This window comes from Pteronotus mesoamericanus, unplaced genomic scaffold (genome assembly GCF_021234165.1).
Source record: "Pteronotus mesoamericanus isolate MK-2021 breed Mesoamerican mustached bat unplaced genomic scaffold, CSHL_Meso_final contig_84, whole genome shotgun sequence".
NCBI lineage: Eukaryota > Metazoa > Chordata > Mammalia > Chiroptera > Mormoopidae > Pteronotus > Pteronotus mesoamericanus.
Genome location: NW_026555267.1, coordinates 1468517 through 1485318, shown reverse-complemented (window position 1 = coordinate 1485318; position 16802 = coordinate 1468517). Strand labels below are relative to the sequence as shown.

General features: G+C 49.6%; 1 protein-coding gene across 1 annotated transcript; it reads left to right on the top strand.

The window, feature by feature from the left end:
* Nucleotides 1–1115: 1115 nt before the first annotated feature.
* TAC4 (tachykinin precursor 4) lies at nucleotides 1116–8697 on the top strand. The gene is made up of 6 exons (XM_054585516.1): nucleotides 1116–1235; nucleotides 4211–4304; nucleotides 5955–5988; nucleotides 6184–6186; nucleotides 6877–6940; nucleotides 8667–8697. The coding sequence occupies exons 1-5, from the start codon at nucleotides 1116–1118 to the stop codon at nucleotides 6938–6940; spliced, it is 315 nt and encodes a 104-aa protein (XP_054441491.1). The 3' UTR covers nucleotides 8667–8697.
* The last annotated feature ends 8105 nt before the right edge of the window (nucleotides 8698–16802 follow it).

Here is a 16802-nt window from a genome sequence, read left to right as displayed (position 1 = left end):
GGTCAATAATTATAACAGTAATAAGAGTTAACAGGTATTAAATATTTACCATCACACACTGTGCTAAGTGCTTCACATGCATTATCTCATTTCATCCTCAAACAACTTTGGAAATAAGTGCTATTATTAATCCTGTTTTACAGATGAGAATTTGAAGGCTTGGAGGGGCTAAGTAATGTGCCAAAGGTCACACAGCTCTTTGGTGGTGGAGCTAGGGCTGGAATTCAGGTGTCTCTGACCGCGGGTTCCATGTTCTACACTGACGGGTGGATGGATAGGAGACAGGGTGGAACTAAGTGAGGAAGGGCGTTGAATATATTAGGGAGCTTGAACTTTCTGCCAAGGGCAACGGGGAGATGTTGGAAGTTTGTAAACTGGGAGAAAGAGGTCAGATCAGGACTTTAGAAAGATCACTTTGACAGCAGTGGCCAATGACACTTGAACAGGAAGCTATTTATCCGGCAAATTGCAGTTCCCACTTGCGAGGGGCCTCATTTCACTAAGCACTATGTCATTTCTCTGAGGGTAAGACCTGTGTTACTATGTACACATGGGGACTGCTCACGGAGGGGAGCATTGAGGAAGAGGGGCTCAGTGACGGGAAAGGGAGACAAGTGGCTGACTCCTGGCTCTGTTCTGGGGAGAGGCCTTTCTTACAGGGGAGCAGAGCACCAGGAAGGGAAGAGCCATACAGTTCCCTCCCACTTCCAAGATGACAAGCCCCCCACCCCCACATTCCAGCCAGGAAGCTGGAAGCACCAGGTCCCACACACTGGCCCATTGTACACCTGCTGCCAGAGGGAATGCAGCCAAAGGCGAGGCTGCTGTTGCATCAGAGAGTTAAGCCCTGAGATCAAGTGCTGGGGGGCGGTGGTGGAAGAGGTCTGGTCCTTCTGAGAGTCCTGATATCATTGGCCTTTCCAGCCAGGGAGGGAGGGGAGTCCAGGAAACGTCCCTCTGAGGTCAGATAAGCTGAAGGAAGGAGTGGGGTATGGGGTAGAACAAGGAGTCCTCACCTACAGGGAAGGAACCAGAGAGGGGACTGGCCTGCTGGAGGCGGCGTCTTCAGGCTGAGAGGGGCTCCCAGAGGGTCCCAGCACAGAGCAGTGCCCACCATGCTGCTCTGCCTCGCCCTGCTTTTCCTCACGGGGCTGTCGGCGTACACCGTGGCAGGTGACAAGAAACTGGCACTCGGTGGCGCTGAAGCAAGGTCTTGGGTAACCATGACCCTGGAGGTAAATTTGGGGAAAGGCAGGGGATGATCCATGATTGACAGGCCATCAGCTGTCCCCTCCCTGGCTGCCAGGAGAGCAGGCTGTACATGGCAAGGCAGGTTGGATGACACCCCTCTGCAGGTAGGTTCAAGGCCACGGCCCCTGGCCTGACCCAGCTCCAGAGGGGTGCGTGCCTATGGGAGGGACACATGCATGCAGAGAGGGAGGGAGAGATTTAACTCATTTAACGTATCTGTCCTAAATGCTTCATAAACATGAACCCATTTCATTCTCCCATCAACTTCATGGGGAAAGTACCACTTCACAGATAAGGAAACGTAGGCAGGGGAAGGTCAAGTAGTTTGTCTAAGATTATGCACCCTCAAAAGCACAACTGCACACCTTGCCCAAGGTCTTATTCTATGTATCTGGGTATCAGAGGACATTTTCAGGAATTTCGAAGGGGCATCTTGGAGCAGGATCACTGCTTTGTCTCACATGCAGAAAGTCTTATTTCCTGACAAGTACTGGTGATATTGTCAACCTCCTCTACTAGACTGACATGAGTGCTGTGGCTGGGGAGAAATCTAGAGGTTAGAGACCTAGAACCTGCATCTGGTAGGGGCAACCAACATCTTGACCTTGGGGAGCTTCTAATCAGATGGGGGAGAGAGACCAACAGACCAGGGACAGCAGAGCCAGTGCTCAGGGAAAGCTTCCAGGAGGGTGGACAATGGGATAAGGCCAAGTCTGACTCCTTTTAGTCCCCAGAGGGTGAGGACGCAGGGGCCACAGGAACATCCATCGAACGAACAGCCACTCATGGTGAGTTTCCTCCCTGGTTTGGCCAAGCATGGAAGTGTTTGCAGTTGAGAAGATAATAGCACAGGAGGCCTGGGCTCAAGCCTCAGCTTCTCCACTGACCCCACGTGACCTTGGGTTCACTCCTGCTCTCTGAACATCAGTTTCCTCACCTGTAAAATGAGGGAAAATACCGCGTCCCTCAGGGTATGTTTCAAGCTTCACAGAGTCTGTGCCTAACATCGGGGGACCTGACCCAGGCACAGGGCAGCCGAGCTGTGACTGGGAGCACTCTGTGCAGCCACACGGGTACCACTGGGCTTTCTACCTGCCGTCCCCTCACCTTGCAGCCAGGCCTACTGCTTATTCTCCCCCCTTTCATTTAACACCCCTCTGCTTCCCCAGACACAGGGTTTAGAACACAGGAACCATGCATGCGAGAGAGGTGACAGAAGGAATGGAGGCGCTGTCAGGGACCGTCTGATCCCCTCCCAAGCTCGCAGGGCTCCCTGTCTGCGTCATCCGTGGGGAGGCCGGAAAAGGGGAGGGCTTGAAGGAGCTCAGGAGTCCTTTCTGAGTGAAAGGGAAGGGTGTCTCCTAAGGGGCCCCCCCAGAAACCCGGTGGGTGGAAGAGAGGTGAGTCTTATTTGGTTTATAAATATTCCTTCTCCCCAGCTTGCATCTGACAGCTGCCTTTTACCAAGGAAAAGTGGCTTTCATAAGCTTTATGGAAATGGGTCCAAATCTCCAAAGAGACTTTTCCACGCCCTGGCCAGGCTCGGTAGCTCCAGCCTGGGGCTGCGGCCTGGGCCACCGACATCCCGGGGAGGGGACAGATTGGAAGTGACTGAATTAGTCTTAGAAAAAAATCTACTCTTACTCCTAAAAGTTGGGACAAAATGAGCTATGAGAGGTATGGGGGTGTCCTCTGTGCCCCAGCCATGTCCCTGCTGGCTCCTGGGGCACCAGCGCTGCCCCTGGGGAAACTGGGGGTGGAAGAGGGAGCCCCTGAGTGCACCCCAGCTCTCAGCTCCTGGCTGGGTGCTTCATCACCCTTTCCATCGCCCGTCTTCAGCCTTCCTGGAAGAGGAGACCCCACGCCCTCCCTCTCCCCAGACTGTCAGAGAAAGGGCCTGCTTGTTCAGCGCTCTGTATCCCAATGGGCTGAGTTTCTGTGTCTTCCAGGCGCTGTGCCAGGTACTGGGTGTGCAGAGATGTGAAGAAGGTCGAAAGAATGTCGCCCACTGTTACTCTCCCTCTAGTGAGCCTCTCCCCCTTTTAGCAGGGGCCAGAGAGAGAGGGGGAGAGAGAGAGAGAGAGAGAGAGAGAGCGCGCGCGTTGGTCAACGTTGATGGAGGAATGAGAACTTCAATCCGTAGCCCTCGGTCCAGAACTTTCACCGCATTCACTTGAGAATGAAAATGTTTTTGCCCAGAGTAGCGGCCTCCACCCAGACCACAGGCCATGTTGTCCAGGCTCTAGGGCGGGGTGGATCTGGGACAATGCGGGAATGCCAGGGGAAGGGAGGAGACCAGAGCAGGCTGCGAGGGGAAGCAGTCTCACCTTGCCTACTGGGTGCCTGCCCTGAGCCATCCGCTGCCCTCCTTGTCTATATTGGAGACACTTCCCAAGATGGAGCAGAATTCAGGCTCTGGAGCCAGGCTTCCTGAGTTTAAATTGTGGCTCTGCCACCTCCTATGTGATCTTGGAAAAAATCACTTAACTTCAGTTTTCCCCATCAATTAAATGAAAATAAACCATTGTCCCTACTTCACATAGCGGCTGGGAAGAGTAAATGAAATTATGACTGTTGTGTTGCAGCCTCCGAGGCAGACGCCTGGGCTTCCAGTTCTAGCGCCATCTCTCATTTCCTAGTTGATGACCTTGGACAGGCTGTTTAATCTCTCTGTGCCTCCGCGCTTTCACTTATAAAATGGTGACGATAATAGTACTTACTTCACAGGGTTTTGGTGAGGATTAAATGGCATTAATATGTTAAAGTGCATAGAAAAGAGCCAGGAACATAGTAGGTGAAATGCTGGCTATTAATTATTATTACTGCATGGTATTTGTGAAGTATGCAAAAGAGCCCGGTGCCAGCACAGAGCAATTGTTATTGAAACTTATTGCTCAGGCCACCCTCCTATTTCCATGCCCGCCTCCCTCCAACTCTAACAAATGCTCTGCTTTTACAGGAAGAGGTAATCCCTGGCATTCAGGTCCAGCTCCAGGAGGTGAAGAGGGGCAAAGTGAGCCAGTTCTTTGGGCTGATGGGGAAGCGGGTGGGAGGTGAGTAACAAAGGTGGGTGGGTGGGTGGGGTGCGTATGGAGGAGTGATTCTGAGTGGGTTGTTACACCAAGCAGGGGTTCTAGCGTAAAGCCCAGGACTCAGAGTCCCTTACTCCAGGCCAGTAGGGGTCGCTCAAGAGATGGGCAGGGGTAGAGTGTCCATAAAAATTATCTTCCCAACCAGGACACTTTGGAGAGTCTTAATTATGCCAGGTAGACCTGGGCTGTCTCTGGCACAGAGGGAATAGAGTCACTCTAAGGGTAGGGGCAAATGCTTTGCACCCACTGGTATGCTTACTTTTGAGGCTATGGATGAATTTCGAGAGAGGCAGTGGAGCTACAGATCAGTGTCTAGAGGTGAGCAAAGCCACAGGCCAACTTTCTAATTCCGTTTGTTTTGAATAGAATTATTAAAATGAACCTGTGTTCCCTGAGGAGACCCTCAATGTGGGAGTCATGTCCCTGCGGGGAGAAAAGGATAAAATAGTCTGGACAGAAATCAGCTTTCTCTTTCTTGTGGCCAATATTATATATATATATGTTTGAAGTGGTGTTGGTGAGGGTGTGAAGGGCCCGGCACTTTTATACTCTATCTATTTGCAGGACATGTTGACAATGGCCATCAAATTTGGAGATGAGCATACCTTTTTACCAAGTCTCACTTCAGGGAATCTGTCAAGTGGATATGCATGAGCCCTGAGATAGTTGTACTAGAGTGTTCATTGACAACTTGTCTGTAATAGCAAGAATTTAGAAGTAACATAAAAGTTATCAGTAGGGGAATAGTCAAATATATTAGGCACATCCATAGCCTTTGTGGCCATCAAAAAAGGATGAGGCAGATATGTGGAGAGACAGAGAAAGGTCTCCAAGATTCTGGTTAAGTGGAAAGAACAAGTTACATAACAATATGTTTGACAGGAGGCTACTTGTTTGTTGTTGTTTTTTTAAATGACATACAAACATACACATACACATGCATAGAGAAAGTTCTAGAAGGATAATTATCAAACTGTCTATAGTGATTATATCCAGGATAGGAAGTGGAGGTGAGGGAGAGAGAGTAAAGAGGGACTTTCATTTTTACTGTACAAGCCTCTACATTACTTGATTCTTTTTATAGTGGACAAGTATTCAAAGACTGCTTTTATAATTTAAAATATACATGTAAAAATAGAGAAAACCAACTTGTGACCAAGCACTTGTGGCCTTCATTTCCTCCTCAACAAAATGACTTTTGGACTGGGCCATTTCAGAGTTCTCTTCCAAATCCAACAACCCCTGAGGAGCAGGGGATAGGTCTTTAAGATAAATATTTGTTGAGCACCTACTATGCTCACGTGTGATTAAATCTCACAACCATAGCCTCTTCACCATGAGCAAGGAAACTAGGGTTAAGATAGGTTAAATGCTTTTGCAAGAATGCCCAGCCGGTGCCAGATGCTAGCCAGTGACTTCCCTGCCTCCACACTGCCTCCTAGCGGGAGCAGCCATGTGGCTCAGCCACACAAGGACAATGGGCAGTGGCTGGAGATCCGCTGAAGACCCACTACAGTCATCAAGCCCCAGAGAGCCATGAGCCCCTCCCCACGGCACCCAGGCCCCCGGGAAAGTGGCACAGCCCTCATTCCTTCTTTCTCTTTCCCCCAGGGATGCCTCCTATCCAGCCAGGGAGGAAAAATGGGTAAGTGTTCCCCAGACCTTTCCCTCAGCATGCTTCCTGGGGAGGGTGGAGTTGTCCTGGCCTTGAACAAGCCAGGGGGTGGGGGGAGAAGCTCTGGCCAGGGACACGCATGCCAGGCTGGCATTGCCAAGGGTGGGGCCCCGTGCTCGGTTCCCGGGTTGTCTCCTCAAGGGTGGCCTGTGCATGCTTAGGCAGTAGGTGCAGGGATAGGAAAGAAACGGGATGAATGCAGCCCAGTTCTGCCAGAGGTTCAAAATGACCTTAGGTAATTTTTTACCTAAAGCCCGGAACTGGAAAAACCGATCAATCGATTTCCCACCTTGTATCCTCAAGGATCTTACAAGTGCAAATCTGAGCAGCCTAAAAATCCTTTGTTGAAAAGGGAAAAAGAAAGCCAACCACGCTTTACCCACCCTCTACCTCCCCACCCCTCACCCCCAGCTCTCAGGATCCAGACCAACGCCCCAAGGACTCCCCGCATCCTCCATGGCTGCCCTCACTGGCTTGACTCCCAGCCCCCTCGCTCCTTCCCTGACCGCCTGCTGGATCACAAGGCTGGGGTCTTGAGAGTGGATCCCCTCCCGCAGTCACGGAGTAGGGCTGCCATCTCCTCTGTACCCACCACACCCGGCAGTTTCTATAAGAGGTGCCCAATGGGTGTTTGTGGAAGGAAGGGAAGGAGAGAGGGGAATGGAGGAGAAGGAAGAAGGAATCCATGAATGAATCAGGGAGTGAGTGGACCAATCTGTGCTTTTTTCCTCAACTCACAGTGGTTGAAAAGTGACTCTATTTATGAGGCCCCAGCTCCAGCCCCATCCCTGTCCTTCCTGATTCCCCAGACAGCCTTCCTCTGCTGCACTTTCTCTTTATCTCTACTCTCTCCACCAGGGCAGCAGCAAGGACAGATGGTCCAGGATCGCCTAGGCAGGAAAGGACCATCTACAGAAGGTAGGTGAGAACCTCTAGTGGATTACAAGGGCATCTTGAGAAAGTGAACAGATACTTTGCTGTCAGGCTCAATGGTGGGGGCCAGGCAGCTGGACAGACAGGAGAGGCTCCCTGCAAGCCACTGGGCTGAGGCCCTGCAGAAGAGAGCAGTCAAGGTACAGGGAGATGGTCCCTTTGATGATGGAGACTCAAAATGACCGTAGCCCTGATGCTGCGCCCTCTCCACCCCCAACACACCCAGGCACACTGTGCCCCCCCAGCGCTCAGGGCCAGCGAAGCCACAGAGAGTGATGTGGCTTCCCAGGCCCTGGAGCATCCCCCTTCTCCCTCGCTATCACCATTAGGAAGTTGTGCCTTGTCTTTTGGGATTTTTTAAAGATTTTATGTATTTATTTCTAGAGGAGAAGGGAGAGAGAAAGAGAGGGAAACCAATGTGTGGTTGTCTCTCAAATGCCCCCCACTGGGGAACTGGCCTGCAACCCAGGCATGTTCAGTGACTGGGAATCGAACAGGCGATCCTTTGGTTCAAAGACTGGCGCTCAATCCATTGAACCACATCAGCGAGGGCAGAAAGTTGTGGCTTAAGTCTTAAGATATTTTCTGTCTTCAGCAATTGTACATAAGTGCAAATCACTCTTAGAGGGGAAACACCCTAAGCAGTTATCAACTAACACCACACCCCAAACGGGTTCAAGGGTATGCTCAGTAAATGAACAGGCATGCAAGTAGGCGAGTGAATCAGTCTGGGGCAATGATCAAAAGCTCAAGCCAGCCCTGGCCAGTGTGGCTCAGTTGGTTGGAGTGTGGTCCCATCAAGTGAGGTGTTGAATGTTTGGTCCCTGGTCAGGGCACATGCTTAAGTTGCAGGTTGGTTTCCTGGTTTGGGTATGTACAAGAGGCAACTGATCAATGTTTTTTTCTCATATCGATGTTCTCTCCCTCTCTCTCTCTACCTCCCTATCTCTCCAAGATCAATAAGCATATCCTCAAGTGAGGATTAAAAAAAAAACAAAAAAACCAGCTTAAGTCAGCCCACACAAGACAAAGGGCAGAGGGCGCCCTAGCCAGTCCGAGGCCCTGAGCTCCAGCATGCCTTTGCTGATGCCTGACCCCTTCCTGGGAGCTGCAGACTCCTGGACCCCTCTCTCACTTTCCTAACAGAACACCTACTCCTTCCAACAATAGGCCCTTGGGAATAATGATAGGGAAGTCCTGTATTTCCCTGAGATTTTTTCCTAAGTGGTTGAACCATTCCATTTGAACGACCATGAAAGTCACCCCAATACCAACGAGGAGATGAATGTCCCTCCTGCAGAATGTGGGTGGGAACATTTGGTCACTTTTCAGGGATGAAAATAAGTTGCCCAGAGTCACACAGTGAGCTGCTAACAGAGCCAAGGCTAAAAGCTGTCTCCCGTTTCCTTGTCTAAGGCACTTTCCACGTCCCTGGGAGGGCCTCCGGTATTTTAAATACTGGATTACCCCTCCCCTTCCTTTAGACAGGATAACTGAGGGCTGGCTCTGCCCAAGCTCTGGAGGCCTGTACCACTGCACAATGGAAGACGTGGCAGACGGGCCTGTAATTTGATCGCCCTAGAAATCTACAGCCAGAGAAACAGGAGTTAGGGAACGGAGTGCCTTGGGCGGAGTGACTTGGGAAGGCCTCCCGGTGGAGGAGCCAGGCAAGACTCTCCTAACCACCGGCCACATACAAAACTCTTCCCAGGCAGAGAGGATGAGGACCACGGGTCGGAGTGAGAGCCCCCATCGCGTGCTACCAGAGGATGAAACCCCTTCTCCATACCTGGACGTGACAGCTGCCCAGCTGGCCAGGCCAACGCTTCTGTGTGTGTGTCCCGTGTTCAACACTGGCTGTCCTACCAGGCTCACAATGAACCCAGCAGGGCTCCTTCCAGGACTCTCGGACTTGAGCAGCAGTCGTTCAGAATGTGCACTGCTGTCACAATCTCGAGCTCAAGTGGCCTCGTCTCCCTCAGCACTCAGAGCTCTTACGTCACTGCATAGCAGGACTGAGTCTCACCCCCTTCTCTATCTCCTGTGCCCAGAACATAGTAGGGGCTCAATAAACAAATGAATAGTCACGGCTCCTTCTCCAGTACAGGGCGGAGAGCCAGAACGGCCCAGGCTATGCACCCTGCCCAGCAGCTTGTCACACCAGCAGGCCAGAAGGCCTTTCCAGAGCTGCAGAGGGTAATATTAAACTGCCCTGGCCCCTACCCGTGGGTGGGAAAACAGGTTTGCAACACAAGTAAGGACCAAAGCCCCAGCTTGAACGCAGACACCTTCGCCCGACTCACTGTCATGATCTCAAGGACCCAAGTCCATGTGTCTTCTGACTTGGAGAAGAACTGGGTCCCAGGTCCTTCCTCTTGTATAAGACAATTGCTTTGCTGTTGGGACACAGGCCATCCGTTATCCCCGAGCACCTGGAAGAGCTCCAGAGGACTGAAACCCTTCCCACCCTCTGGGATCCCCAGCCGGACGGGGAGACCATTGTCCCTGCCCCTGTGGTTTATAGTCAAGGGAGACACAGAAGACCCCAGGGTGCTTAGAAGGGTGCGCGTCACCAGAATAAAATCCTAGAGGGAAGACTGAGGTAATAAACCTCAAGGTGTTGAAAGGAATGAGTTGGGAGCTTTTCGGGTTCATGGGTTCAGCAGTAAAGGAGGTTCATTCGTTCACTGGGCTACATAACACTTTCTCTGTGTCCCTCTCCAAAAAGAAGGTAATGAGTTATCAGTGTTTGGGGGCGTCTGATTCTTGGGGGGCGGGAATGTGGCACTAAGCTGTTTAAAAGGGAGGGAACACGGGGAAGAAGGAGGCATTGGCGGAGAGGGTGAGCCTTCCAACCTGGTCCCAAGCGTGTTAGACAAGCAGAGCTGCTAAGGAGGCCAAACGGTGTCTGCACAGCCCGCAAAATTCCTCCATTTGACCTGTCGTGAAACGTCCTGTCTTAAAGCTGTTCATCACAAGCCCTGGATAAACCTCAAGCCTCTTTTCTGCCTTCTCATACCATACACATGTCCGGTGAGAAATGCGGTAAGTGGGAACTGTGCAGCTGGCCCCTGACGCTATGGCAGCATCGCACAGTTAATGTGCTTCTCATTCCATCCGCTCCTGACCTCCTGGCCCAGCAAGCACCCCGCTGTCTCCTCCAGCTCACCCCACCCTGTGCTGCGGTTGGTCCCAGGAGGTGGTTCACTAATAGCCCAGCTTGAAGGATCGGCAAAGAAGGTTAAAGATTTCATTCCTGTGTTTGAAGTTTGGGATGTTTAGGAAAAACTACATTCACCAGCTATTTAGTGAGTTTCCTCTATGTGCCAGCCCTTCACTAGCAATGCAGGTGGGACTGGGAGTATGAAATGTGAGACGAGGATTTGTCCTTGAAGAAGTCACAACTGTACGGGGCAGCGGAGATGGACTCACTCCATGCAAAGGCCACGCCCTGCTGTCCAATCAGCTTTCTCAAACCCACCATGTTCACTCAAGCTTCTGGCTTCTGCACATGCCATTCTTTTCCCATCCTGGTGATTTCTGCCTCAGAGGTCAATGTCTCTGGAAAGCTTTCCAAGCCCTGGCACTAAACGTCGGCTCCCTCCTCTGAGTTCCCAAAGCACTTTGCAATCTTTCATTACAGCACTTTAGATGATGCTGTTATAATGCTTTATCTCTTCAAGTACATGGAACAGATCTTCCTTCTCTTTACCCCAGTGCCAACATAATGCATGGCATCTAAGAGTGTTTTGACAAAGGGATTTCACTTCCTGTCCTCGGGGTGCCATGAAGGAGCCACACTTAACACAAGTAACTGAAATAAATAATAGCAGCTACTGCTTATGGAATACATGTCGCGTAGTTCTCAAACATATCCCAACACTTGACTCTTGACCCCCTGCCTCAAAGCTCCTCCTGTCCTTGGCATCTCGACAAATGGCACGTCTATGACCCCAGCTGCCCAAGCTAGAAACCTGGGAGTTACCTCTACTCTTCACTCCCCACTTTTAACACATCCCCGAGTCGTTGGTTCTTCCGAAACCTGTCTTGAATTCATCCTGCTGCCTTTGCTACCGCCATCCATACAAGCCATCGTCGTCCCCCGCAGCAGCCTCCTGACAGACCTCCTTGCTTCCAGCTCACTGCCAGGCCCACCCTAACCTATTCTCCATCAAGAACATGATCTTTTAGAATGGGAAACGAGCCCTGGTTGGTGCGGCTGAGTGGATTGAGTGCCGGCCTGCGAAACGAAATGTCAATGGGTCGATTCCCAGTCAGGGCCTGGGTTGCAGGTCAGGTCTCCAGCAGGGGACGTGTGAGAAGCAACCGATCGATGTCTCTCTCACATAGCCACATTTCTCTCCCTTTCGCCCTCCCTTCCCATCTCTCGAGATAAATAAAACCCCTGCTGGCTGCTGTGTGCATGGTTTCCTAGGATAAACCTGACCATCTTGCCAAGGCCTCCAAGGCCCTGCGCTCTGGGTCTTCCCCCTCAACTGCTTTACTCGCCCACCCCCAGGCTCTCTCTCAGGTGCACACGCACACCGCATGTCCGCCGGCCTCAGGCTCTCCTGTCTGAACTCTGCCACAGCCCTTTGAGGTCCCAGGATCGAGGCCCTTTCTTGACTGCCGAGCTCTCCTTTCAGTTATGGGACACCCTGTCCTTTCCCATTCATTGCACTTGGTCACAACTAGAAATCCTATGTATTTGTCTCCTCCAGGAGATTCCAAGTTCAAGTTCCACATCTTTGGGGTACCACTAAACATTCGGTTCTCAAATACTCCATGAAAAAAGTACCTACACATCAGGCATTCTGCAAGACAATTTACCTTCACAGTTACTGCCCTCATTCTACAGAGAAAATGGCGGAGCCAGGAGTTGAGCCAAGGTGCCTTCCCTCCAGACACACTCAGCCCCTATGCTGCTTACCTGGTCTGTGCCATAATTGTACATCCAAGTCCCAGGTGGAACAGTAAGACTTCATAAGGAATTCCTTTTTAGCTGGGTCTATTTGAACAGGCAGGAAAGAAAGTTCCCAACGCCTGCTGCCCAGCCACCCCACATCCCTAGCCTACTGGTCTCTCAGGAGGCTCCTTCCAGATCAAATCACTCCAGGAAATGTTGCATTCTGTCTCTCCTTCATGAAAATCCCAAGAGGGCGGTTTTGAAAAACGCTGAAGTCAAGAAACATACCGATATTCAACGTAAACTCTGTGTTTTCAAGTACCACTTTTGCCCTTATTTGTGTTTAATGGTACCCACTTCAGGGAATGTTGAAGTGGACGTTTTCCCAGTGGAAACAGGAAAGGGGCTAGAGACTAATCCAGATGCACAGTGAAGCTACGAGGAGGGGGCTGATGAAAGCAAGCTATGGAGATTCTGTCAGCTCACGGAAAGACTTGAAAGCCAGAATGTGAACTTAATCCAATGAGCAATAGGCAGTCATGTCAACTCTTTTTTTTTTTTTTTAAATCTTCACCCAAGGACATTTCTCCATTGCTTTTAGACAGGAAGGGAGAGGGAGAGGAAGAGAGAGAAACATCGATCAGCTGCCTTCTCATACGCACCCTGACAGGGAGATCAAACCCGCAATCTGGTTATCAAACGTGTGACCTTTTGGTCTGCGGATGATACTCCCACCAACTGAGCCACACTGGCCAGGGCCAGGTCAATGCTTCAGTAAGAAAATGATGAGCCACATCTTGATAGTAGGCTAATCGCTTTTCCTTATCTGCTTCCATAGGGAGGCAGCCAAGAATTCTAAGGCCAGGCAGGGAGCTCAGAAGCAATTTGATTGACAAGCTGAGATATGTTGAATGAGTGAACAGGCTGAAGTGGCTCTGAGGGTGCCATTATATGGACTGTGAATACTGCCCCCTGGAGTTATGCACAACGGTGTCGCTTTCCTGGGCACATCTGGCCTCTAATCACAGGCAAGCGTTAATCGAACCTACAGGGCCCAACTGAGTACCAGCCCTTTGGCTTCAACAGTGCTCTTCTTTTACTTACTCCTTGACTCCTAAAGCAATTAATGGCTTCAAACAGCATTTCTCAGTTCTCTAGGCTGGCAGGCTCCCCTGCATGTTTCTTTAGCTTCACGCGGTATCAGCAGGGGCCACTTGGGAGGCCGCGTTCAGCCAGGAGTACGGCATTTGCGGTTTTGGCACTATTGGCTGCAGCACCTCGGTTCTCCTGCGCGTGGCGTCTCCTATATAGTCCCTCACAAAAAATACTCAGTTCAGCTCAAACGTCTGGTTTGGAAACACGTCAGCTGGTTCCCAAGAGCAAAAGTGGAAGCTTCCAAAATATTACTTTTGCCACATTTAATTAGCCAAAAGTCCAGCCCACACCCGAGACGCTCTACCACACCTTTTTTTGTGAGATAAGAGTGTAGGTTTCTAATAACTTTGGAATAAAGTAAATATAAAGTGCGTTATTCCCAGAAACAAATACCCAGTTAAGACTGACTGACTTCTTGGAATGAGCATGACTTCTCAAGAACAAAGGTGTTTATATCTCACAGAGAACATCCAAGAGGAGTAATGGAGCCACAGTTGTGCAATAGCACGTTATTTTCTCCACTCTAGGGCACAAATAAACAAACCCCCAAGCCCAGAGGAAGCAGCAGCATGACCTGCCTCTGCAGGCATTGCCCAAGACGGAAGACGAACTGGAATTTCAGCCCCCAGGGCCTTATTCCCCACTGGGCAGTCCTTTGTTTCCTCCTAACACGTATTGGCATTTCATTGAAGATACCACAAAGGAAGTGGGCAATTACACTGCCCCCAACAGTAGAAAAGTCTGGAAGAGGCTGTCATACAAGTTTGTAGTAAAAAGTGCTTATGTAAAACCAGTGGAGATTCAATTCTCTAATTCCATTATTCCAATGCATAGGTAAAGATAATTTCTAAAATTCTAGAATTCCTAGCACATACTTAAGTTTTCGCTTTCTTCTCATTAACAGGAAAAACCCCTGCCCAGCATTTTGTACATACGTGCACCATGAGGCCATGAGGAAACTCCTGTGCAGAGCCGGGGAGCCGGGCCTCTCCCTAGCTGCTGTTTCCGCCCACTAGATGGGAGGTTATCTGAGCCTGCACACACCGAGAACTAGCTTAGGGCCTCGCAGTGCGGGAAGGTAGGCAGGAAGCAGGTTCTCAAACCAGGGTATCTCATTTCTTAACTCCAGTCCAGGAATGGACTTCAAGGGCTCAATTTTCCAACTATACTCAAATGTGTACATTATGCACATTTAAAAAAAGATCCGATACTTAAGATTCTCAAAACTAGGATCACTGATGAGCTTTGTTTGCTTGATCTCAGCACTCCTCATAATCCGAGTTTCTTTAATGTCAATTGGCTTATCAATTTGTCTTCAAAGGCAGGCAGGGACATTTATGACTACACTGAAAGTCATTAATATACATCCAAAAAGCCACTTTTCATTTGTTTCATATTCCAGAAGGAAATGTGTACTGTAAGCAGCAAGCTGTGGTCTATTTCTTTGTACTGGCTTTTCATATGCAGTCCCGACCTTGATCTGAACTGGCTTCACATGAACTCCACTTGAGGCCATTCCTAACCCCAGCCAGGCAACCTGCCCAGAACTGCAGGGACAATCCAAAGCCGAACACAAGTCAAAAGCATCACCTTGCTATATAAAGGGCACACCATATTGTTAAAAATTACTTAATGACTCATTATTCCCTGGTGAGAAATGGGAAAACAGGCGGTGAGGCCATCAGATGACTCACGGCAACACTGTCAAGTGTGGAATCTGGGACCAGAGAGGCGGAGCTCACTGTTCCTACATCTCAGCAGCACGACCTCTGAATCTCAGATTTCCTTGTGTGGAAAAGGACATAATATCCACTTAGCCCTGGCCAGGTAGCTCCATTGGTTAGAGCGTCATCCCAATGTGCCAAGGTTGCAGATTCGATCCCCAGTCAGGGCCCATACAAGAAGCAATGAATGCATAAATACGTAGAATGAACTGTTTCTCCCTTCCCTTCTCTAAAAGAATCAATTAAAAAAAATTAGCCAGCTTACAGCGGTGGTGCGGTGAGGACTAAAGGAAACCATGTAAGTAAAGGGATGGTGCTCACTAAACAGTTTATTCCTAAGTCAGGAGAGCCAGAATGAGGCACAATTTTACTTCTGAATTTAGGTCTCTGGCCCCCGAGTGCTGCTTATAGAATCAACTAAAATCAGTTCTTTTGTCTGAAAGTTTTCACCAGTTTCATTATTTTTCTTGCAGTGGAAGCTACTGGAAGCATGAGAGCCTGTGGCTAAAGCAAGGGAATCTAACTAGGAGAGGATGATTAATCATTAAAGAATCAAGAAAGCTGAGAAAACAAATGGCAGAGTGAGGGTGTGGGTTCTCAACTTGGACCAAAATGAGGTTTCTGGCTTCATTGCTGTGTCACTGTGGGTTCCAGGTTTCCTTCTGCAAAACCAGTGTGAATTTCTACTGCACAGGGCTAGTGGAAGGGTCAAGTGCGGCAGTGTGAAGGGACCCAGCACAGCGCCAGGCGCACGGATAGCGACCAGCACATGACAGGGCTCGCTTTTTCCTCCAGACACAAAGTGCTTCCATTTAGAGGGTTTCAGGAGTTAGATCCAAGAATAACTCCAGATGTGCTCTTCTCATGAAGGAGCCTAAGCAGCTGAGCTTCTTTTGTGCAGGTAAAAAAGTAGTCAGAGCGGAGAGAGGCGTACTGGAAGTTGACAAGAAAGTTAATACTCTGTTCCTGTGCCTGTCATTTAAACCAGAGAAAGCTTCCTTTTACTGTAGATGCTTGAGTAACAGCGTTTCATTCTAGTTCATTTCAAGGTGATTAGATGCCATGGGAGCTTAACTCATTTATACCAGCCTATGGAAACTGGTTTTGTTAATCATTTCACTAAAACTCACAGAACCTATTGATATTAAGTGAGAACCTAACTGTATTTTTTGGTGAAGAAAGGAGGGGGGCAGGTGGCAATCAGTAGACTGGGGACCCGGATGTGCACAAATCTTCAAGTACCTTGACCTCTCAGCATTCCATTCTCATGGTCGATTTTTACCTACTTCGATGTTTTCAAAATGTGAGAGCCTAATTCCCCTTTGATGCAAATATCAAGAACAGGGAGTGTTGGGCACACATCATTCTAAGAGGAATGTTGTGGGTCCTTTTATATAACCTTAAGCTTCTCTTCATGCATCCTCCAGCCCCCGTAAGTGACACACAGGGCTCTACCCCTGCAAAGGAGGACCCTTAGTTTGCCCACAGGCATAGGTTCTTCTCACCACTACTGGCCACGGTGAGCAAAGCGACCCCAGCAAATACAATTTCCACCCTCCTCCTTTCCATCATAGAGATGTGCCTGACCTCCCTCTCCCCGCACTGGGTAAATGCTGCAGGAAAATATAGCTACTTTCAGAAATCATGCAACCTGAGTCAATGATTAGAGGCGGTGCAGCTCACTATTGGCTAATGAGCTTGGAGATAACAAGGGATACACCTGTTTCCACCTTCCCACAAGTATCAACTGTACCCCACCTATCCTAACTTCCTGCTGGTTCCTTTGCCCTTGAAATCAGAGAATGAACTCAATGAAAGAATGAATAATACTAACTAGTCCTTGTGGAACCAAAATGAGGAAGGATTTACTCCACCACCTACACAAATTCAGAGTAAACACACCCCCTATTGATAGCTTGCATCAGGGGAAAAAAATTCCCACAGCCACTAACCACATCCCTCAACAGTGTACTGCTAGGGAAAACAGATCCCAAGTGCATTTCCTATTAGTAGCAGGTCAGCTGCACCATTTTCATAATAAATGAGACCTTCTGAGTGAAACAGAC